Source organism: Ranitomeya imitator, chromosome 1 (genome assembly GCF_032444005.1).
Source record: "Ranitomeya imitator isolate aRanImi1 chromosome 1, aRanImi1.pri, whole genome shotgun sequence".
NCBI classification, from domain to species: Eukaryota; Metazoa; Chordata; class Amphibia; order Anura; family Dendrobatidae; genus Ranitomeya; species Ranitomeya imitator.
This window is the reverse complement of record NC_091282.1, coordinates 1,104,235,915-1,104,261,710: the sequence shown is the minus strand read 5'-3', so window position 1 is coordinate 1,104,261,710 and position 25,796 is coordinate 1,104,235,915. Positions and strand designations below refer to the sequence as shown.

Below are 25,796 nucleotides of genomic sequence, written 5' to 3'. Positions count from 1 at the left end.
GTGGTCTATCTGGCTAGCTCACCTGTGGGAGGTTCGTTGCCGTGGATCACTCTAGGAGTTCTAAGTATCTCACACATATTGAATCAGGAGCCCCATATAATGCTCCATACAGTTCATGATGGCCCCATAAGATGCTCCATACAAAATACTCCCCATATAATGCTCCAAACAGTTTATGATGGACTCCATAAGATGCTCCATATTAAAATATGCCCCATATAATGCTGCTCAAATGTTGATTATGACCCCATATGATGCTCCATACAGACATTTGCCCCATACAATGCTGCACAAATGCTGATTATGGCCCCATAAGATGCTCCATAGACACATTTGCCCCGTATAATGCTGCACATGGCGCCAAAAAGATATTTGCCCCATATAATGCTGCACATGACCCCATACAGATATTTGCCCCATATAACGCTGCACATGGCCCCATAAGATGCTCCATACAGATATTTGCCCCATATAATGCTGCACATGGCCCCATAGAGATATTTTCCCCATATAATGCTGCACATGGCCCCATAAGATACTCCATACAGATATTTGCCCCATATAATGCTGCACATGGCCCCATACAGATATTTGCCCCATATAATGCTGCATATGGCCCCATACAGATATTTGCCCCATATAATGCTGCACATGGCCCCATAAGATGCTCCATACAGATATTTGCCCCCATATAATGCTGCACATGGCCCCATAAGATGCTCCATACAGATATTTGCCCCCATATAATGCTGCACATGGCCACATAAGATGCTCCATACAGATATTTGCCCCCATATAATGCTGCACATGGCCCCCTAAGATGCTCCATACAGATATTTGCCCCATATGCTGTTGCTGCGATTAAAAAAATAAAAAACTACATACTCACCTCTCAGGCCCCCGGCACTTGCTATATTCACCTGCTCCCCGTTCCAGCACAGACCGTCGCTGTGTCTTCCCCGTCCTGTGCACTGACCGTTCAGGCAGATGGCGGGGAGCACAAATCGCGTCATCTGACCTGAGCGTCACTGCAGAGAACAGGGAAGATGCAGCGGCGCCGACGGTGGAACGGGGAGCAGGTGAATATCGCGCACTGCCCCCTCCATACTCACCTGCTCTTGACGCGGTCCCTTCACGTCTGTTCCCCGGCGCTGGCAGCTTCTTCCTGTAGTGAGCGGTCACATGGTACCGCTCATTACAGTAATGAATATGCGGCTCCACCCCTATGGGAGTGGAGTCGGGTCCATATTCATTGCTGTAATGAGCGGTACCATGGGCTGAAATTCTCGGCTTATACTCGAGTATATACGGTACATACAGCTCTGGCAAAAATTAAGAGACTAGTAGGGGATAGCGGCGCTGTTACGTTTGAAAGAGGCGGACTGCAGCAGGTGGAACCCTATATCACTACTAGGGTAAAAAGCTAAAAAGAATAAAAGAACAATTTACATTTTACTGTAAAATATACCTATAAAGACAAAAATCAGACAAAATGAACATTTTGCAGTGGTCTCTTAATTTTTAAAAAGGTAAGGATATATACACACTAAGTGCATACACACCCGCGCTACGTCCTACGTTGCTTTTAAGTAATAACACTACTAATGTGAAACTTACCTGCTTGATGGAATGAGATGAGCGGTTTTGATAGTGGCACAGGTCAGATCAAAGATAGTATAAATGTGTTTACTAAAAGAGAAAAGTAAGGGTATTAGTTAGGTATATGTTAAAGTGGTCTATTTGAGTGCATGAATATATACACACATTGATAGCGTTGTTCTATAATCAAGAGCTGGATTGTTCGTACTCGAGGTGTCTGTTATGTAGAATAATGCACTCAGGGTATCAATCTGAAGGGATTCAGTGAACATAATAGGCATCAAAGTGGTCCAAAAAGACTGGCGGAATGGCGATTTTATCAAGCTTATGTCACGAGAGGAAACCCGCATGATTTTTGAATTAGACACTCTAAGACCGAAAGGTCTGAATAATGAGGGGGAGCCATTCGCTTTTGAATAAATTATGTTAATCAGGATGCATGTATTTAAGGATGACCAGCGTAGGAGGAGCCAACCATGACGAAGGAATCCGCAGTAATTCCGAAACGCGTAGGTTATTGGCTCCCACTACGCCCCGTACCTTCCCAGAGAAGCATCCTGTGACTGACGATCACGTGACCTGGATACCCGGATACTGAAGGTCCTCCCGAAGGTCCTTCTCAACTCCTGGTGAAGACTTTTAGCCATGCGCATGCCTGTCACCGGCCGGGACAGCACGCGCAGAAGACTCCCGCATACAGCCACCGAAAGGAAAGAGCAGGAACCCGTCAGCTAAGTAGCTTCGCCTCATGAATTATCACTTTGTTGACTGTCGTCTCAGCGCCATCTGAGACTCCTGAATTCCATATCAACTTACGGTATCTAGTTGCAACATACAGGCATGAAGCAGCGCATGATCTAACGACTTTGTACTAGCGCACATTAGGTACAGGTATTCAGTAACCTATAACGCAGCAATTGTGAGAGACTGTGATACTAATTAAGGCATATATATAGGTTCTTTTTTCTTTCAGATTGATATATCAGATTCTATAAACTTCTGACAACATGTCCCCGAATTTCCAAGCAATACATTTTGTACTTTTTTTCTGAAAAGAAGAAAAGGTCAAAATTAAATAAAACCCAGTGCTTTCAGACCTCAAATAATGCAAAGAAAACAAGTTCATAATCATTTAGAAACAACAATGCTAATGTTTTAACTCAGGAAAAGTTCAGAAATCAATATTTTGTGGAATAACCATGATTTTTAATCACATCTTTCATGCGTCTTGGCATGCTTTCCACCAGTCTTTCACACTGCTCCTGGTGCAAAAATGTAATCAGTTCTTCTTTGTTTGATGGCTTGTGACTATCCAGCATCATCTTGATTACATTCCAGAGGTTTTCAATGGGGTTCAGGTCTGGAGATTGGGCTGCCCATGACAGGGTTTTGATGTGGTGGTCTCTTAATTTTTGCCAGAGCTGTATATTGGATGGGGTGAGCTGTATCTACAACTTTATTTTTACAAGCTACTTCACAAAATTTTTGAGCAAGTGACAGGTACTCTTTAAAGGGAATCTGTTGCCATAATTTTACTACCCCATCTGAGTGCAGCATGATGTAAAGGCAGAGACCCTGATTCCAATGATTTATCACTTACTGGGCAGCTTACTGTCATTTTGATAAAATCACAGTTTAGTCTGATGTATATGAAGCCCCAGACACAGGGCCACGAGTTCTCGGTACCGGGCCTCTCTGGTTCGGTTCTGAGGCTGTCACGGTGGCTAGACCCGGTCCGCGACCCTGCTAAGGGGCGTCCAATAAAAGGGTGATAGGAGTCTGTCAAGGTTTTGTGATGCCACCTGTGGTGTTCGGTCAGGGTGACCGATGCTGCTGTGGGGTCCGCTGGGGTGATGGAATGGCAGCTGGATGGTATAACTTCCCACAGGTGAAGTATGTCCCCAGGGCTTCCCAGTAAGGTGGATGGTGATGGTGTGAGGTGCAGTCAATAACGAGGACACAAGGTTGCAGTCTCTTTACCTCTATACTGAAGACTTCAGGATCCTCAATCCAGAGCACGCTTAACAGGGCTATCTGAGACCGGCCGGTCCGATGGGCACTTCCAGAATTCCCTTTGCAGGTGGAAATCAGTGCCTACCACTAGCGCCTGTGTGTTGTAGTGCTACCCTGCTGAGCATTCGGAATAGTCCTCACAACTGTTCTCGATCGTTCGTTCTTTCTAATTCTCTCTCGCTTGTTCCAGATGTTACTAGTTTCTCGTCCCCCAGTATGTTATGGCTAGGACGCACCCGTATGACGGGAAGGCTCGGAGCTCTTCCGGGACCCTAGAGACGCCCCTCTCCACGCGTTGCCCCCTATGTCTTCGTAGGAAATTTAAGGTAGACAGCCAACCTATAATTAACTGTCCTGTGGAGTTCGAAGTAAGGCCTAGAGTCAGTTACTCTCGCGGTGTTCCGGCCACCGGCTACGCGCCTCAGTAGGATGTTGCCTCGGTCTCACGGCACGACTCCTACTGGTACTCCTTTGTGCTTGATCTCGTTTCTCACTGTTCCACAATATCCTTCCCTTCATGTCTCTCTCTTAGGATACCGCCACGGGGTGTGCAGGCGCGGTTCCGTTACGTTCTGCTCTGTTCGCTAGGCACCTGCCAGGTTCCCACGCCTGACAGGGACCCCCCTGTGTCTTCTCCCCGCAACACCCCCTGCCACGGGATGTTGCCTGAATCCAACCCAGTCAGCTTCTGACTAACTTCCTATCCAACCCCTAGTTTTACCAGTGTGAGGAGTGGCCCAATAAATAAAGCCTTTTGCTCCCCCTAGTGGCCGGAGTGTGAAGTGTAATGTGTGCTGGTGATACCTGGTCAGTAGAATTCCTTCAGTGCCATCAGACGTACCATCATTCCCCTTAGCGGCAGAGTGTCATACTGCAACGACCAGATCTCTGGGGCGCTGCATATATCTAGCAGTTCTCTGAATGCTGAGCTCTGTATAACCCCCGCCCACACCACTGGCAGATTTCCACTCATATACATACATTGTGCAAGGAAAGCTGCCAATCAGTGTTGGGGATGGGGTTACAAAAAGCTCATGAATATGCTTAACTACTTGGCAGCAAATTTACTAGTCCTCTAGTGATAATCTCCTGCTGATAAAACAGGGATTTTTTTAATAAAAACTACAGTAAGTAGCCCAGAAAGTGACATATCACTGGAATCAAGGCCTTTCTCTGTCTAAAAATATGCTGCTCTCAGAATAGTTGGCAAAAACCTGGCGACAGATTCCCTTTAAGAGCTATAGAGTGAAAGGTAAGCAAAGTTCTACCCATCATTGTGCTTTGTGTATTTGATCCAGCTCCACATTCCATGACTAAGAGTGGGCAACACTCAAAACGTGCGAGACTACAGGAGCCACAGATTTTAAAAGAAATGATCTTGTGACGTAGGAAGACACATAACACAGGTGAATAATAAAACATATATCTAATTTTGGAACCAGGGTACCTAATTTTTAAATCAAATAGACCAATAGGGAATTTTATTGGATTTTACAACGAGGCACCTTGATTCCAGAAGGGTTAAATTACAGTGCCTTGCGAAAGTATTCGGCCCCCTGGAACTTTTCAACCTTTTCCCACACATCATGATTCAAATATAAAGATGCCAAATGTAAATTTTTGGTGAAGAATCAACAACAAGCGGAACACAATTGTGAAGTTGAACGAAATGTATTGGTTATTATAAATTTTTGTGGAAATTCAAAAACTGAAAAGTTACTTTCAGTGCAGCAAACTCACTCCAGAAGTTCATTGTGGATCTCTAAATGATTCAATGTTGTCCTAAATGCCTAATGATGATAAATATAATCCACCTGTGTGTAATCAAGTCTCCGTATAAATGCACCTGCTCTGTGATAGTCTCAGGGTTCTGTTTGAAGCACAGAGAGCATCATGAAGACCAAGGAACACAACAGGCAGGTCTGTGATACTGTTGTGGAGAAGATTAAAGCCGGATTTGGATACAAAATGATTTCCAAAACTTTAAACATCCCAAGGAGCACTGTGCAAGTGATCATATTGAAATGGAAGGAGTATCATACCACTGCAAATCTACCAAGACCCGGCCGTCCGTCTAAACTTTAATCTCAAACAAGGAGAAGACTGATCAGAGATGCAGCCAAGAGGCCCATGATCACTCTGGATGAACTGCAGAGATCTACAGCTGAGGTGGGACAGTCTGTCCATAGGACAACAATACGTCGTACACTGCACAAATCTGGCCTTTATGGAAGAGTGGCAAGAAGAAAGCCATTTCTCAAAGATATCTATAAAAAGTGTCGTTTAAAGTTTGCAACAAGCCTCCTGGGAGACACACCAAACACGTGGAAGAAGGTGCTCTGGTCAGAGGAAACAAAAATTGACCTTTTTGGCAAGAATGACAAACGATATGTTTGGCGTAAAGGCAACACAGCTCATCACCCTGAACACACCATCCCCACTGTCAAACATGGTGGTGGCAGCATCATGGTTTGGGCCTGCTTTTCTTCAGCACAGACAGGGAAGATGGTTAAAATTGATGGGAAGATGATGGAGCAAAATACAGGACCATTCTTGAAGAAAACCTGTTGGAGTCTGCAAAAGACTTGAGACCAGGGCGGAGATTTGTCTTCCAACAAGACAATGATCCCAAACATAAAGCAAAATCTACAATGGAATGGTTCACAAATAAATGTATCCAGGTGTTACAATGGCCAAGTCAAAGTCCAGACCTCAATCCAATCGAGAATCTGTGGAAAGAGCTGAAAACTGCTGTTCACAAACGATCTCCATCAAACCTCACTGAGCTCGAGCTGTTTGCCAAGGAAGAATGGGCAAGAATTTCAGTCTCTTGATGTACAAAACTAATAGAGACATACCCCACAGCAAAAGGTGGCGCAACAAAGTATTAACATACAGGGGCCGAATAATATTGCACTCCCTACTTTTCAGTTTTTGAATTTCCACAAAAATTTAAAATAACCAATAAATTTCATTCAACTTCACAATTGTGTTCCACTTGTTGTTGATTGTTCACCAAATATTTACATTTGGTATCTTTATGTTTGGAGCATGATATGTGGGAAAAGTTTGAAAAGTTCCAGGGGGCCGAATACTTTCGCAAGGCACTGTAAATAGTCAGTGAGACATGTCCACAACAGCCTCCAATCGAAATCCAAATATGCTCATTTATTTCTATTTCACAGGTTAATTCTTCCTGATCTCTCTCTCTCTCTCTCTATATATATATATATATACATATACATATACAGTGGGTACGGAAAGTATTCAGACCCCTTTAAATTTTTCACTCTTTGTCTCATTGCAGCCATTTGGTAAATTCAAAAAAGTTCATTTTTTTCCCATTAATGTACACTCTGCACCCCATCTTGACTGAAAAAAAATAGAACTGTAGAAATATTTATAAATTTATAAAAAAAACAAACTGAAATATCACATGGTCATAAGTATTCAGACCCTCAGTATTGAGTAGACGCACCTTTTGAGCTAGTGCAGCCATGAGTCTTCTTGGGAATGATGCAAAAAGTTTTTCACACCTGGATTTGGGGATCCTCTGCCATTCTTCCTTGCACATCCTCTCCAGTTCTGTCAGGTTAGATGGTGAATGTTGGTGGACAGACATTTTCAGGTCTCTCCAGAGACGCTCAATTGGGTTTAGGTCAGGACTCTGGCTGGGCCAGTTAAGAATTGCCACAGAGTTGTTCTGAAGCCACCCCTTTGTTATTTTAGCTGTGTGCTTAGGGTCATTGTCTTGTTAGAAGGTGAACCTTAGGCCAAGTCTGCGGTCCTGAGCACTCTGGAAGAGCTTTTCATCCAGGATATCTCTGTACTTGGCCGCATTCATGTTTCCTTCAATGGCAACCAGTTGTCCTGTCCCTGCAGCAGAAAAACACCCCCATAGCATGATGCTGCCACCACCATGTTTCACTGTTGGGATTGTATTGGGCAGGTGATGAGCAGTGCCGTGCCTGGTTTTCTCCACACATACCGCTTAGAATTATCACCAAAAAGGTCTATCTTCGTCTCATCATACCAGAGAATCTTATTTCTCTTAGTCTGGTAGTCCTTCATGTGTATTTAGCAAACTCTATGCTGGCTTTCATATGTCTTGCACTGAGGGGAGGCTTCTGTGGGCCACTCTGCCATAAAGGCCCAACTGGTGGAGGGCTGCAGTGATAGTTGACATTGTGGAACTTTCTCCCATCTCCCTACTGCATCTCTGGAACTCAGTCACAGTGATCTTGGGGTTTTTCTTTACCTCTCTCACCAAGGCTCTTATCCCACGATTGCTCAGTTTGGCTGGACAGCCAAGTGTAGGAAACTTCTGGTTGTCCAAACTTCTTCCATTTAAGGATTATGGAGGCCACTGTGATCTTAGGAACCTTGAGTACTGCAGAAATTCTTTTGTAACCTTGGCCAGATCTTTGCGTTGCCACAATTCTCTCTCTGAGCTCCTTAGCCAGTACCTTTGACCTCATGATTCTCATTTGGTCTTACATGCACTGTGAACTGTGACGTCTATAGACAGGTGTGTGCCTTTCCAAATCAAGCCCTATCAGTTTAATTAAACACAGCTGGACTCCAATGAAGGAGTAGAACCATCTCAAGGAGGATCACAAGGAAATGGACAGCATGTGACTTAAATATGAGTGTCTGAGCAAAGGGTCTCAATACTTATGACCATGTGATATTTCAGTTTTCCTTTTTGAATAAATATGCAAACATTTCTACATTTCTGTTTTTTTTCAGTCAAGATGGGGTGCAGAGTGTACATTAATGGGGAAAAAAATGAACTTTTTTGAATTTACCAAATGGCTGCAAAGAAACAAAGAGTGAAAACTTTAAAGGGATCTCAATACTTTCCATACCCACTGTATACTGTATATTTTATTCACTGTCATTTAAATTTGATATAGGTTTTATTATTCACCTGTGGGTGAGTCAACTGTTTTCCTATTTTACAGTATCATTTTGTTTTAAAAGCTGTTTGATATATTCCTTCTATTAAACCTGAGGAAGAATTCAGACAAATTTCGAAATGCGGTGCTTTTACCAAAAATTCAGAGTTTTTTCCTTACATCTCCTCACTTTATAAGTGACAGCTCTTACTGCAACACTTTTTTCTCACTGTTTTACTTTATTAAATTCATGCAGTTTATTAATATAGTATCACAGAATTCATGGGGCAGAGGGAAGATGTGTTAGTCAGCTTGGTAACAGACACAAAAACTGAGGCCCCTCGTGACTCCATGTAGCAAGACTAAGGCTGGCCGTACCTGACTTGCCATTTTCCTTATCTCTAATGACTGAATTATTGCTTTGGTCCTCCATTTAACGTGATATAAAAGACTGTGTTAGGCTAGTTTCACACTAGTGTTCAGCAGGGCTGCGTAGCTCCTCCGTGAAGCCCCGCCCACTGCCGTGCCTTTTCATTGAGCGCCGCCTACGGCTGCATGCGGCGTGCGTACCCTATCTTTAACATTGGGTACGCAGGCCATGCCGATGTATGCGGATGCTGCCGCATGCGTCATTTTGATGGTGCGACAACCTGCGCCGAACGCAACAAGTTGCAATTTCGTGCGGTCGTCGCACCGTCAAAACGACACATGCGGCGGCATCCGCATACATCCGCATGGCCTGCGTACCTAATGTTAAAGATAGGGTATGCACGCCGCATGCAGCCGTAGGCGAAGCTGAATGAAGAGGTGCGGCAGTGGGCGGGGCTTCACGGAGGAAGTCCGCAGCCCTGCTGAACGCTAGTGTGAAACTAGCCTAAGACACCGACGAAAGCGGTTCGTAAAAAATCTGGTCTGACATTTCGGACTTGTGTGTACCAAACAGATCTGCGCTGTCTCAAAAGCAGAGCAGAACACAGATCAAATCAAAAGCCCATATCATGAATTCGTAATTTTAGCTTATGGCATTGTTCATACATAACATCAACGATCAAAGATAGGTCATTAACTGTCACCGGACTGCCCATAGATATTAAATGACCAGTTGGTCCACAAATAACTCTGCAATGACCTCTTAGAATGGCAATGCATATATTAAGCAGCTGCACAAGATTGTGCGGAGCAGGGAGCCAGTTGTCCGACACAGCCGGAATCCCCATGGGAAGGGAGGGCTATATACACAAAGTATAAGCACTGGGTATTCAGTATTGGAGGGGCAAGCTGCGCTTCCTTGTGTGGACCCAGTGATCACATGATCACCAAGTGCTGGCGGGAACAGAATCTACTAGGCTCTAGCAGACCCAGATCAGCTCTACAGTTCAATCAGGAGGCTGGATTTTCCCTGTAACTGGAGCTAATATATCAGCCCCAGTTACAGGGAAAATGAGATTTAAAAAATGTGTTTAAAGGGAACGTGCCATCAGAAAAAACACTATTAATCTGCAGATATGGGGTTAATCTGCAGGTTAAAAATCTTTATGACAGATTCCCTTTCAGAACCCCTCAACCCATCCCTCTGCACTTGAGTGAATTTAGCATTTGACCAATAACACACATAGCTCAGCTGCCACCCAAAAGCAGTTGAGATAATCTCCAGAAATCTTTTATGACCTTATCAAGGGGTGTAGTGTGTAAATTAAAAAAAAAAAAAGCAATAAAGACAAAAGAAAAAACGAAACCCGCCACCCGCTGCTTCTAGACCTGCTCCCATAAAAAAAAAACTATTTATGATATATAATAATTTCTATAGGAAGGAGAATACTATTTAAAATAAATTGTAATGTAGTTGTCTTTTGCCATCAGAAAAAAAGTGAAAACTGACATATTTATTTCCCTGATATCAGCAAAAAAAATGTAAAAATAAATATATTTACATATAATTATATAGATGAATATATAAATTACATAAAATTAGTTTTGTACAGAAGTCTCACTGGAAAGATTGCTGGAGTAAAATGCACCAAATTCATTTATTGAATAAAGATATTATCATGTTTGGGCAACTTCTATTGAAATCTTCAAATTCAATAATAGTAACAGGCTGACAGTAACAGTAATAGTAATAAATAGTAAAAAATGAAATAAAAACAAATAAATAGAAATAATAAACTAATAATAAATAGTAATAATAGTAACAGATAAGCCAATTTTGAGAAAATTTCCATTGATAAATTGGTATCTATTGGTAAGATTCCAGGAATCATGGTAGTATAACCTTTATGTATTAATATCACTCAGTGAGCATTTTTATTGTAGTCTCTTATGTGCCATCTAATAGGCAGAAAATGCTAGTATTTTTAATTTAACTTATCAATAGCCCCTTTTTTTTGCCCCTATGCAGCTGCACTTGGTGTAGAAATACTAGGATCCCCCACCCCTATATGTTTTATATAGACAGTACAAAGTGTTATTTCTTATAATATCCCACACTCAAACATTAGCTTTATGCATCAGAATTATTATGCAGCGAGTTTATAAAACTTCCACCAGAATCTAAGAAAGTCTAAACAAGCAACACGCAAAGAGTGCACAAACTTTTATTACAAATGTACAGTATAAATATATCTAACTTTGTACAAAGGCTTTAGCAGGAGAGAAAGTTTTGCATTTCAATAAATTAATGAGCACATTACAATTTACAAGTATTTACATAATAATGGTGATTCTGACCCTCGTTGGCGGCTGCTGAGCAGCGGGACAAAGGGCTCATCACGGGGAGCAGAGCGGTCTCCGTGGGGCGGTGCCGCTACAAAGTTTTGTCCGATCATTAGGAGTCATTAAACTTTCATTTTCTCTTTTTGGACACTTGGAGGAACTATATAATGAAATGGTGTACAATCTTTAACCCATAATTCACGGCTCAGTGCGGGCGGCGACTTTGGGCAGCCCATAAGGGGGAAAATACAACCCAGGGTCCTACCCCTCTGTGTTATGAGGTGGTAATTGTGCAAATGAAAAGGTGCCAATAACCAGCAATCAGATTCTACCTACTATTTCAATAGTACAGGTTTGAGGGAAGATCTGATTGGAGGGTGCTAATGGGACCATGGTGGCAGATGTGTCTCATGAGTGAGATATGGTCATTTTTGCCACCCAGAGGTCTTGAGTTTTTGCACATTGTGTATGTGAGATGTGGAGGGTGAGGATCACAGCACCGCAGGGTGCTGGGCACTGTGCATGCTGAAACTATTGGCATGGGAGTGCCCCAGGAGATTGAGATAATGCCTGTCCAGGCTCTGCATCGGTGATAAGAAGCTACTGTGTTGAGTCTGCTGTGGCGGCGTGCATGGGATGGGCATGGTGGTGGGACCGGTGAGATAATTTAGTGTGGGGCTCCTGGTGGCGCTATGCCAGGAAAATGATCCACCTGGACTTTGTGTGAATGTGGAGTCACCAGGGCTTGGATAATCAGGTGGGGAGGAATGAAGTTGGCAAGACATTTCCACATCCGGCAAAGAGCTGAACAGGGGCTCAGTGGTTAAATGCGCCTTAGACTGAAGGAAAGCAACAATTCGGGCATACTTGGTGTCCTTGGTTTCCATCCTTTCTACAGTGGTTAAGTAGTGGACCAGGTTTTTCATGCATTCATGATAGCCGTAATGGAAGTAATTGGCAAATTCAGAGAGAAGGTCTGTCGGGAGGCAGAAGTAGAAATCAGTGTGGAGCAGAGATGATACGAGAAAACATATAAACGAAACATGACGACTATTTAGAAATGATGAAGATTAAATCTGAACAAACAAAACAACTGATGTAGAATATAAAGCAGACAATGCCTCACCTTTATCTCTCCCCCTTGGGAAATCAGCAGCATGTAACGCTCTGAGGTACTGGACAGTCATTTCCAAAATTTCAGCTTTTTCCAGTTTGCCGGAATTCTACAGATGAGACATGAATTTTCATTTATACAGAATTTACAGGAGGAAAGTTCTGATAATGGAGTTGTGAACCGGAAACAGAACAAACACAATCTTTTCTGCTGTTTAAAGTAAAATCCGATTCCAGGAGCTGCATGAAACCATTGGAGCCATTTACAGGGAACCTGGCAGCAACCCTGTCCCTAAAACTCTTCACAGCACTAAACAGGACATAAAACTCATCATCAGCGGCCATTCCTTATAGGTTGGGTAGACGGACATATTGGGGTCTAGCATCATATTTAAAGATTTATTTGAGAAGTTGTCATAGAATACACAGAGAAAATAGGTGAAAATGGATGCAAGATGAGATAGACAGACAAGATAGATAGATGATAGATGATAGATGGATGGATAGATAGATAGATAGATAGATAGATAGATAGATAGATAGATAGATAGATAGATAGATAGATAGATAGATAGATAGAAGAAAAACATAGAATTAGCCCCAGCAAAACATAGGGGGCCAAGCCTCCCTGGAAAAAACACTTCCTCGAATACATAAAGGAAATAATGGAGACAGCATATTGGTTGAAACATTTTGAATTTTCTTAATAGATAAGATACATTAAGTAATAGAAAGAAAAAAGAAGACTTGAAAGCAGCGCTAGTAAATAATTTCAATACTCGGCTGCTTGAAAAAAGGTTTTCAGCTGAACCGAAACGTTCAGATCTATTGATGGAGAAGTGATAAAGTACAAACATAGACAAATACATGATTATTTTATATGGCTTTTGTAAATCAGCTCCAATTAAAGCACTTCTGAGTAATGGATGATGGATAATAGAGAGATAACAGATATATGATAGATAGATAGATAGATAGATAGATAGATAGATAGATAGATAGATAGATAAATATATCGATAGATAGATAAATAATATATAGATAGATAAATAATAGATACATAACAGATAGATGATAGATAGATGATAGATTAGATATATAATAGATAAATAGTTCTATAGATAGATAATAGATAGATAGATAATATAGATAGATAATAGATAAATAATAGATAGATAAATAATAGATAGATAGATAGATAGATAGATAGATAGATAGATAGATAGATAGATAGATAGATAGATAGACAGACAGAATAGCTAGATATGTAATAGATGGGCCGATTATCAGGCAGATGGATGCTGGCAGTATGGAGGAGGCATGTGCAGGACTCTCACCTGTTTGGCCAGCGCCATTGGCACAGTCTTGCCCAGCTCACTGAGGCACCGGTTGATTCTGTCTCTTCTCCTCTTTTCTATGACTTTGTGGGACACGGGGGTCCTCTGGAAAGAGAGAAGTGACAGGTACATTAGGGGGCAGGTTGCGGGGCAGGGTGCGGGGCAGGCTGCGGCAGGTGCGGGGCAGGTGCGGGGCAGGGTGCGGGGCAGGCTGCGGCAGGTGCGGGGCAGGTGCGGGGCAGGGTGCGGGGCAGGCTGCGGCAGGTGCGGGGCAGGGTGCGGCAGGTTGCGGGGCAGGGTGCGGGGCAGGTGCGGGGCAGGTGCGGGGCAGGCTGCGGGGCAGGTGCGGGGCAGGCTGCGGCAGTCTCTCGGCGCACTCACTCTGCGCTCCTTCACTCTGGCCGGTGCCGCCATCAGCCCGCGGTTCATGCTGCCTGTGCGCCGGGTCCTGTCTGCTCGCCCACCCGGCTGCGCTTATAAAGCGATCACTTCTGAGCCCGGCGCATTGAGGGATTAGAGGCGCAGAGAATGGAGGGCGGGCTGATCACCAGGCGAGACGGCGCTGACAGCACACAATCCCTGTGTGGGACGGGGGCTGCCGGGGAGGGAGGGGGCGCACAAACCGTGTTAATCCACGTGACCTTGGCTGGACAAGTGATAAGGGGGACAGGTGAGGGGGGTCCACCTTACACGGAGCCCCCTGTGATGCTCCCCCCCCCGGCGGGCCGGTGCAGTGCTCACATCCACCACATGATGGCGGGGGCAGTACTCAGCCCTGCCTGCTCACAGACCTGTGCTGGGGAGACCGGGGCTCCTGTGGCTGCTCCCACCAATGGATCTCTTCTACCGATTACCTGAAGGACTTGCTGAATCCAGAAAACATTCTATAACTTGCACTTCCAGCATGGAGTGTTCAGCCGGGGTCACACCACAGCGTCTTCTCTGGCTGGAGTCACACACAATGTACAAAAAAATCGCTCCATTGAGACGGACGAGAATCGCACAAATGTTTCCTGAACATTGATCCGTCTGTCATCTGATTGGAATGCGAGGATGCACCCGTACACTTGCATTGGCGAGTCCGATCCGATAATCGCTGGCAATCGTAGCATGCTGCGAATTTCTCGGCCAGAGGAAAATGGCCGACAAAAAATTGGCTGCTGGGAGCTGCCCCATAGTTTAACATTGGTCTGAGTGCAATGCAATTTTTTATCGCATTGCACTCGTCCGTTTAAGTCGCCAGTGCGGCCCTGGCCTTATTCGAGAGAATCGGACCGATTATGTTAATCAAAGTGTGATCCGATTTTCTCGGATGGGGAGAAGATGGGGAAAAAAAATCTCTATTGTCTCCATTCTGTCAGTCCAATGTCATCCGAGTGCGGTCCGATGTTATCCGAGTGCGGTCCGATGTCATCTGAGTGCAGTCCAATGTCATCTGAGTGCAGTCCGATGTCATCCGAGTGCGGTCCGATGTCATCCGAGTGCGGTCCGATGTCATCCGAGTGCAGTCCGATGTGATCCGAGTGCGGTCCGATGTGATCCGAGTGTGGTCCAATGTCATCCGAGTGCAGTCCAATGTCATCCGAGTGCGGTCCGATGTGATCCGAGTGCAGTCCGATGTCATCCGAGTGCGGTCCGATGTCATCCGAGTGCGGTCCACTGTTTTCCACCGACTCATTGACTTGCATGGATGAGTGCTATCAGAATATCAGATGCAAATCACGCATGCTGGACATTTTTTTGTCGGATCACACTCGGACCAAAAGTACGGTCGTCTTCCCGAGCACTTAATATAATTATATAGCCGAGGCCTGGTAATAATGGCTCATTTACAACTGTGGGGAACATAATTACCTTAGCACGCTTTGTTCACCCTACTATCTCCCCATGAGGAGTTTTCCCACTGTTAAATAATTTTGTTTGTCCCTGCTCTGCAGCATCTGGGTTACCGCATCCCAGTGCCTGGTAATTCCATCCGCACGGTTCAGTGACCACATATGGATTCACCTGCGTTCAATAGACGGCAGCACTTTGGAAGAAGCGAACATGCCAGCGTCCAAAGCGCTGCTACTTCCAGATTGTGGGCACATAGCCTTAGGCTACTTTCACACTAGCGTCGAATTCGGCCCGTCGCAGTGCGTCGGGCCGAGATTCTGACGCTAGCGTTTGATGCGCCGCACAACGGGTGCAGCGGATGCATTTCTCCGGCGCATCTGCTGCCCCATTGTGAGGTGCGGGGAGGTGGGGGCGGAGTTCCGGCTGCGCATGCGCGGTCGGAAAAAGCGGTCCGTCGGCAGCAAAAAATGTTACATTTAACGTTTTTTGCTCCCGGCGGTCCGGCGCAACCGTCGCATGCAATGGGTATCCGGTGCTCAGCACAAAAGAGCATCAAGCAAACTATAAAAATATGAAGAGATGCGGCACTCACTCATATGCGGTAGAGCAATGTCTTTATTAAACCATTACAAGTTTAGAAACAGTCCATGGACGCAGCAGGTGTACAGAGGGATGTGGGGAAGAGGAGGTGGACGACAGCCGTTTCACGCGGTGTGTGATTACCACATGTCATTTCCTTTTTCAAGACTTATGGCATGTGAGAAAAAACGTTCATTAAAAAATGTGCAAACATTAAAATTAAACACATATAATCACATACTAATTTGCAGACAGCAAGCGTATTTACAAAACCACTGCTAGATCTAACCTATCATTTACTCCAATAGGACCCTGAGCATTTGCTTTTATTATATATCTAGCTTCATTAACATTTTAGTGTGGTTTCCTCCCTGTGGAGGATATTTAACAATTTCCAAGCCAGCAAATCGCAATAAATCAGGATTGGAACTGTGTTTGGCCGGCCTCACACTAACGTGTTTTACGGACGTATGAGAGGTGCAGAAAATACGGATTGCATACGGTACAATGATTCTCTATGGCCCTGCTCCTATCAGCCGTATTTTACTGATCCGTATTATACGGTCTTCTACGGCCGTAGAAAATCGCAGCATGCTGCGTTTGTCACCGTATTGCGCAAAAAATACGCCAATGAAAGTCTATGGGGGCGAGAAAAATACGGATTACACACGGACCAACAGTGTGACTTGCGAGAAATACGCAGCGGTGTTCTATAGAAAAGCCGGTAATTCAGTGCGGTGTACAGTAAAATCACACTGACAGGTTACAGTAGAATAGCTAAGATAAATGTCTACACATAGTAAGTGGGTAAATATATATATATATATATATATATATATATATATATATATATACTAGATGGTGGCCCGATGATTCTAACACATCGGGTATTCTAGAACATGCATGTCCGTGTAGTATATTGCCCAGCCACGTAGTATATTGCACAGCGACGTAGTATATTGCCCAGCTACGTAGTATATTGCCCAGCCACGTACTATATTGCCCAGTCACGTACTATATTGCCCAGCCACGTAGTATATTGCCCAGCCACATAGTATATTGCCCAGTGATGTAGTATATTGCCCAGCCACGTAGTATATTGCCTAGTGACGTAGTATATTGCCCAGCCACATAGTATATAGCAGAGCCACGTAGTATATTGCCCAGCCACGTAGTATATTGCTCAGTGACGTAGTATATTGCCCAGTGAAGTAGTATATTACCCAGCCACGTAGTATATTGCCCAGCCACATAGTATATTGCCCAGTGACGTAGTATATTGCCCAGCCACGTAGTATATTGCCCAGTGACGTAGTGTATTGCCCAGCCACATAGTATATAGCAGAGCCACGTAGTATATTGCCCAGCCACGTAGTATATTGCCCAGTGACGTAGTATATTGCTCAGTGACGTAGTATATTGCCCAGTGACGTAGTATATTGCCCAGTCACGTAGTATATTGCCCAGCCACGTAGTATATTGCCCAGGCACGTAGTATATTGCCCGGCGATGGAGTATATTGCCCATTCACGTAGTATATTGCACAGCGACGGAGTATACAGCACAGAGCCACGTAGTATAGAGACTTAAAAAAAATAAACATATACTCACCTTCCGAAGGCCCGTTGAAGTCCTGATATACTTACCATCCGCCGCCTTTCCAGCTCCTCGCCACGCTCCCGGGACCGCGCCATTGCAAGCTGCAGCTTCCGGTCTCAGGGCTCGTGTGAGCAGGACCTGTGATGACGTCGCGGTCACATGACCGTGACGTCACGGCAGGTGCTTGTCGCACACCAGCCCTGGGAGTGGAAGCTGCCGCTTGCAATGGAGCGGTCCTGGGAGCGTGGCAAGGAGCGGGAAAGGCGGCGGAGGGTGAGTATAGCAGTTTTTTTGTTTTTTTTATTGTTTTTAACATGACATATTTTTACTATTGATGCTGCATAGGCAGCATCAATAGTAAATAGTTGGTGACACACAAGGTTAATAGCAGCTGTAACGGAGTGCGTTACACCGCGGGCCGTTACCGCTGCCATTAACCCTGTGTGAGCGGTGAGTGGAGGGGATTATGGAGCGGGCGGCGGGCAGTGAGTGCAGGGGAGTAGGGGAGGGACTAATCGGACTGTGCCCGTCACTGATTGGTCGCGGCAGCCATGACAAGCAGCTGCCGAGACCAATCAGCGAATGAATAACTGTGACAGAAGGACAGACAGACAGACGGAAGTGACCCTTAGACAATTATATAGTAGATATATATATATATGTCAGTGAGACACATATATGTATATATATTAATATTTCATACAGCGCTAAATAGCATAAAAGCCGGTAATTCAATTGCCGGCTTTTGCTATCTCCTTCCTAAACCCGACATGATATGAGACATGGTTTACATACAGTAAACCATCTCATATCCCTCTTTTTTTGCATATTCCACACTACTAATGTTAGTAATGTGTATATGCAAAATTTGGCCGTTCTAGCTATTAAATTAAAGGGTTAAATGGCGGAAAAAAATTGGCGTGGGCTCCCGCGCAATTTTCTCCGCCAGAATGGTAAAGCCAGTGACTGAGGGCGGGATATTAATAGCCTGGAGAGGGTCCACGGTTATTGGCCCCCCCCCGGCTAAAAACATCTGCCCCCAGCCACCCCAGAAAAGACACATCTGGAAGATGCGTCTATTCTGGCACTTGGCCACTCTCTTCCCATTCCCGTGTAGCTGTGGGATATGGGGTAATGAAGGGTTAATGTCGCCATGATGTACTATCCCGTCCCTAGGAATTAAGTCCCAGGTCACCTTGACGGGATAGTACATCAAATGGGATTAAGGGGTTAAGCAGCCACTGTGACCTGAAGGGCTGCGCTGCAATGTTTTACCCGGCGTGCGCCTCTCTGGATATCAGCTGACACCCGGACGTCTGTACTGCGATTCTCCGTTGATCACATGCCCCCTTGCGCACCTGCCGGTTTCTGTGAGTTCCTCACTATGCTGCCCTTTTACTTTATGCCGCGGCCTGTCGCTCTCCTCTCAGCATTTGCGATCTGTACCTCATCAGCGTTCTGATGGGAAGACCCATTTTACCTCACACTGACTGGCCACGCCCCTTTCACCCTGGTACTGGCTCGCTCTGGCTGCAATCTCGTTCCCTCCAGGAACAGGAGGTTCAGCCCCAAACAGTTCCGGACCCAGCGCTTCAGCAGCTCTGGCAGCCCGGTCTTCCCTTCTACATCCGCGCCTTCCTTTAGCTCGCCATTCCATGGGCGAGAGCTCCTTCACCAGTCGTTTGCACTTCTCGACTTCTTGGATAATTCTTTGCCAGATAAATTGATCTTGCTCGTAACGGGTGGGAGGCACTCCAGCTGTGGCTCGCTCTGACAAATGTAGTTTGGCTAGCTTGTGGGCGGTATAGAGATGCTCTGTCCCGGTGGGTCTGCTGCTTTAGCGATTTCCAACGTGGGCGACTCGGTGTTCATTTCCCAAGGGGGAGGGGGGGGAAGGTAGGTGGCACATCATTGAGGCTTGAGCACGAAGCTACCACTCCCTCTTTTTCATTGAAATCCGGGACTGGAGCTGGGAACACCTCCTTGGCTTTTAACAACTCTCCTCCAATTTTGGGTTCTTTGGACAAGCAGGGCCGCAACATGTTACGATGGACTACTCTAGTGGGTGCTCCTTCCTCCTGTTCAGGCTGAACTTCGTACACCAGACCATTGGGACCAACCCGTCGTGTCACTCGGTGTGGAGTCTGCTCCCACCGGCTTTCCCTTTCCAATATTCTCCGGGGCCGCTTTTTCCGGACCAAGACTCGGTCCCCGGGTCTCAGAGGTGTCCCGCGAATAGGTGGTTCTTCATGGTGTTTGAGTTCCTGAAACTTCGTCTGCACCAGTCGATGGAGAGTCTGTAATCGATGCCGATGTTCCTTAACCTAAGAGGACACCCCCGTCCATGGGTAGTCCTCTTCTGGGTCCAGTTCCAGCTCTAATCTCTTGTCTTTTTTCCCAAATAACAAGGTGTATGGCGTTGTTGTACACCCACACCAGCTCTGCCACAAACTCAGGCCACCGTGTCTTCCGGTCTTCCAAAATGCGTAACATCTGGATTAATGTTCGATTGAAGCGCTCACAGGCCCCATTCCCTTGAGGGTGATAGAGAGTAGTTCGAGACTTCGGTGTAGTTCTTCCATAACCCGTCCCTGCAAGCAGGTGCCTTGATCGGAGTGGATTCTTTTCAGACAGCCGTACATGCGGATGAAATCTGGACAGATAGCCTATGAAGCTGATTCAGCGGTCTGATCTCTAGTTGGAGTTGCCGCAGCAAATTTGGTGAAACGTTGGTCATCACCAATATTCGTAGCCAAGATGCACTGGTCCTACAGTCAGGTAGTCAATCAAGACTTCCAAAGCGGCAGAGGTCACAATGGTCTGTGTTGGGGACCGCTGTTATAATCTGGTGATTATGGAGCGACATGAGACTAGCTCTGAGCAGGTGGTATCTATACTGACCGCAGACCCTAAGCTCAACACACAACTAGAAGCAGCCGTGGATTGCTCCTAACGTTCCCTAGGCAACTCGTCACAGCCTAAGAGCTAGCCACCCCTAAAGATAGTTTTCCTGCTTCTATCTTGCCTCAGAGAAAATCCCCAAAGGAAAGACAGCCCCCCACGTGTAATGACTGTGAGAGGAGAAGGAAATGACATACGTAGTATGAAACAAGATTGAGCACAGGAGGCCACTTCTAGCTAAAAAGGAAAGTACAGGAAAGAGCTCTGTGCGGTCAGTAGAAAACAACTAGAAAAAGTCCACCGCAGAGAAATGCAAAAATCTCCACACCTAACTAAAGGTGTGGAGGGCAAACTCTGCTGCCCAGAGCTTCCAGTTTAGCTAAATAGATCCATACTGATAAACTGGACAAATGAGCAAAACAAGACAGTACAAAACAACAAGTCCACAATAAGTGAACTGCAAAGGACATGAAAGGACTTAGCTTAGCAGAACTTGGTCAGAGTGTCAGGACAATCCAAAGAGCAATGACTCCAGGCACAGACAATTGACAACTGGCATTGAATGAGGGCTAAGGCCAGACTAATATAGCCGAGCCCAAAAGACAATCAAAGGAAACAACTGAGAAGCTAAATCCAAAAAGCAACAATACCACTAAAGACCACAGGAGGAGCCCAAGAGCAGAACTAACAAAAATACTACTTACAACCAAGAACGGAATTCACAACAGACCGCTGTCCTGGTGGTTTAGCCAGCTCACAGCTTCTGCACTGTTGGCACACATCTTCCACCGCATTCCTCAGTCATGGGTGATACACAAATCTCTGTAGCTACCGGAATGTTTTCTCTGCACTAAAGTGAGCACCTCGCTCATGAGCCTCGGTGGCCACCATCTTGATCGACTTCTCCGGGAGCACTACTTGCCAAATGACTCCCTCTTCTCGCAACAGTTGCACCTTCTTATATAACAATCCATCTCTCAAACAGAGTCATTCGCATTTTCCTAACATCTGTAGGGCGCCTGACGACAGTGTATTTCTCTACCTCTGACTAGGAAGTTGGTTCAATGCCACCCACTGTCGCAGTTGAGCAGTCTCCTTGTCCATCTGTTGGAGTTTAATCCAGTCATCTCGGGACCGCCCCAGTATCTGATCTTCAAACTCTTCCTCAATCTGTCCCTGCTTCGCCACACATCAGGTGGACAGGTTTCGGAATCCAGGAATCTCCTCTGCCTCCAGCTCCTCATCTCGGTCACGGCCAGAATGTTCGTGTGTCACCCTGGAGAGGGTGTCTGCATGAGTATTCTCGGCCTTGGCCCGGTAGACAATCTTGTACTGATATTTTGCCATGTGGCCCACCCATCGTTGCTCCAGGGCCCCTAGCTTTGCATTCTCGTGGTGGGCTAAGGGGTTGTCTGTTCTCACCAGAACCTCTGATCCAGATAAGTACTCCGCAAACTTCTCAGTCATGGCCCATACCAGGGCCAGCAGATCCAACTTGAAGGAGCTATAATTGTCCGGATTTCACTCTGAATCATGTAGGGAACGGCTCGCGTAGGCTATCACCCGTTATTTTTCTCCTTGTACCTGTGAAAGGACTACTACCAGGCTATGTAGACTCCCATCAGTGTGAAGGATGAATGGCTGCAAAAAATCAGTATAAGCAAGTATGGGGGCTTCAGTGAGGGCCATTTTCAAGGCTTGAAGGACTTCTTGCCAGTATCCCCACTGAATGGTCCGGTTCTTCGAGCCGGCCGACACTCCCTTCAGCAGTTCCAGCAAGGGGTTCGCTATACAGGTGAAGTTTTTCACAAATCGCCAGTAATAGCCAGTAAGCCATAGGAAAGCTCGTACATCTTTCACCATCTTAGGAGTGGACCATTCTTGCACCGCCGCCACTTTCTCTCATGCAGGTCTTACTCCTTCACTTGACACAATATGCCCCAAATACTCAATTTGCTTATGGAAAAGATGACATTTCTGTGGCTTCACTTTCAGGCTATGATTCTGTAACCAGCTCAAAACTTGTTGTAGCCCCCTGTAGGTGCTCCTCAAAGGTGGGTGCGTAGACAATGATGTCATCGAGGAAGATTAAGGTAGCCTCGAAATTCAAATCTCCCAAACATCGCTCCATTAAGCGCTGGAATGTCCCTGGATCGTTAGTCAGACCAAATGGCATTCGATTGAACTCGAACAGTCCCATGCTGTTTTCAGCTATCATGTTCTGCCATTTGCACCTGCCAGTACCCGCTGGCCAGATCGAGGGCGGAAAAACACTTTGACCGTCCCAGGGCAGAGAGGGACTCCTCAATTCGGGGTCAAGGATATGAGTCCGACACAGTGCAGGCATTCAGCCACCTATAATCGACACAGAACCGCAGAGTCCTGTCTTTTTTTCGGACTAACACAATCTGAGCTGCCCACAGACCCTGACTCTCTCGTAGTACTCCACTTTGCAGCATATGAGCCAGCATCTCCTTTACCTCCTTGTACATCTGGGGGGGGTTGGCGATATCTCTCTCTGATTGGTGCTGCACTCCTGGTAGGAATTTTGTGAGCGACAGTCTGAGTGCAACCAAAGTCATCTACATGCCGAACAAAAACTCCCTGATAGTGCTTCAGTACATCATTAACGTGCTGCACTTGTTGAGGTGACAGTCCCATCAATTCTGCCCACGTCCGCTCTAAAATTCTATGACCTTCCTTCTGACTGCCAGGCGGAGACTCCGATGTGGCTGTAACTGCTAGAGTCCGGGGATCCCCTTGCACAATGGCCAGTTGTACTACTTCAGGTGGCATTAACTTCTCCGGCATGCCCAGGATCTGGGCCATCTCACTCTTGGGTAAAAGAGTGATACTGTCGGTCCCCAGGTTGATACAACTCACTACAATGTTGCTGTCTTGAACTGTGACTAATGTTCGAGCGACGAGCAATCCAGCGGGTATTTGGTCTATCGTGCTGGCTCGATCTGCACCTCCACTCCCTCCAGAGGAGTACAAGCTCGCACTGGCAACGTAAGCACTGTTTGGCCAGGCGGTAAAGTAATCTTTGCAGCCGCTGGCACCATCACCTTTCCCAAGACTCTTCCGACATTTCCTGGGCTTGAGCTGCTCGGATTTGCTTCTGAAACACTTTCGGTTGGGGGATTCGTGGGCTCCATTGTTCAAAAAAGGTCCCTGCGGCTCACTAATCAGTAGTTGTCCCATCTCCTTCAGCACATTCATCCCCAGAGTCATTACGGGTCCACAACCGGCATCTCCTGTGACCAACACGACCCCCTCATGCTTTAATCTCCATCCAGACCACTCCTGCCACTGGAATGGGCAACTGCTTGACTGCTGTTAGTCTTCTTACTGGTCCCCACTCTGGGCGCGAGACCTCCGGAAAGTGTCGTCTGAAGTAGGCTTCCGGCAGAGAAGTCACTTGTGACCCGGTGTCGATCAAGCAGTGAACAGCTCTCCCATTCACTTCGACCCCAGACTGTAGGGCTCGCAGAAACTATATTTTAGGGACTTCCTTCCCCCTTCTTCCTGGCTCTGGGCTGCGTCCCTCTGCCGCCAAGCCTACTAGTGTAACGGCTGCCACGATGGGGGCCCGTCTCCGGCTCGCACAGCCTCAAGTGTAATGTCCAGTCTTCCCGCAATTGAAACACGTCAGTCCTCCTTCAACACCAAGAGGTCTCCCTGATGAGGCCTGGTAGAAAGGCGAGATCCTGCAACATTTCTGTCTCAGATTGAGGAATCTTCCCTCGGTGGCTCTTGAGCTTTGAATGTTCTTGCAATGCCTGTTTCAACGGTGCATCCCTAAGACCTAACACAAATTGATCCCTCAAAATCCTATTAGGAGGCCCCACTCTCATGATTTCCACATCTTCTCTTTTTATAATGTGCGCATGTACCTACTGCAACGGATTGATATATTGCTTCACCTCCCCTTCTCGCTGGACGCGACCAAACAAACACATGCGCAACTCTCCAACCTTGGTGGGGTCGCAGTGCATCTCTTCCAAAACCTGGACTACTTTTTCAAACATATCCTGCTCATGTGAAGAGTGGAACATCACAGTACACCAGGCCTCCCCGTCTAGTGCCATTAACGCTATTGCCACCTGTAACACAGGGGCCATAGGGTGTATTCACAGCATGCTCCTGACCCATTCAGTCAAGTCCCACAACATCATGCTATCTCCCGTGATCTTAGGGAGATTACTAAGCATTGCCCCAATGGCAAACTGGACCTGGGGGCACCCATAGTGGACTGGTCTGCGGCATCTGTATCCCCGGACTGTATCCTGCCAACTACACCAAATGTAATAAGCAGGCACTGCGATGCAGTAACACAGATGCTACAGAGCAGGGATAAACTGTATTTAATTATTTAATAGTGGAAAACTCCTCACAGGGACATAATAGGGTAAACATAGCGTACAAAGGTAAAACTGAATAAACGTTGGTTAACTAAACAATCTATTGTTAATGGTTCCACTTATCGTGACTCTGTATCCTGTCACTTTCTGAAGGCCCTGTGGATCGCAGAATGTTGGTGGTGTTCGGTGTAATGTCTGCTGGCGTCCTCGCCAGGCACACAGTCCTTCTGGTGGCAGCGGGCGGACTCCTGTTCTGCTCGCTGAGCCCCTACTCCATATATTTTTGGAGTAAGAGAGTAGAGCTCCCCACAAGATTCCTCTCGGCGCGGGTCCCCTTAGGCAGCCGCTGTGAACTGAAGGGCTGCGCTGCAATGTTTTACCCGGCGTGTACCTCTCTGGATATTGGTCGACACCCGGACGTCTGTACTGCAATGCTCAGTCGATCGCACGCTCCCCTGCTGACCAGCCTGTTTCGATGAGTCCCTCACTATGCCGCCCTTTCTCTTCACACCACGGCCTTTTGCTCCCCTCTTAGCATTTGCAGTCAGTACCTCATCAGCGTTCTGGCAGGAAGATCAGTTCCATGCAACCCATTTTACGTCACACTGACTGGCCACACTGTTGTGAATTCTGCTCTTGGGCTCCCTCCGGTGGTTATGAGTGGTAGTGCTGCGGTAGTTGGATCGCAGCATTTATCAGGTGTTTCTATTTTTTGCAATTTGGGCTGGGCTATTTAGTCCTGCTTTATCCTTTAGTCAGTGCCAGTTGTCCATTGTTTTTGGAGGATTCACATCCATACCTGGTCTCTTCTGTTCTGCTGTTCATTTCAACATAGATAAGTTCTG

General features: G+C 46.0%; 1 protein-coding gene across 1 annotated transcript; it reads right to left on the bottom strand.

The window, feature by feature from the left end:
* Positions 1–11,090: 11,090 nt before the first annotated feature.
* On the bottom strand, positions 11,091–14,165 carry HELT (helt bHLH transcription factor). Its single transcript, XM_069745774.1, has 4 exons — positions 14,054–14,165; positions 13,673–13,777; positions 12,349–12,445; positions 11,091–12,198 (listed from the first exon to the last, which is right to left on the bottom strand). The coding sequence occupies exons 1-4, from the start codon at positions 14,099–14,101 to the stop codon at positions 11,714–11,716; spliced, it is 735 nt and encodes a 244-aa protein (XP_069601875.1). The 5' UTR covers positions 14,102–14,165; the 3' UTR covers positions 11,091–11,713.
* Positions 14,166–25,796: the final 11,631 nt, after the last annotated feature.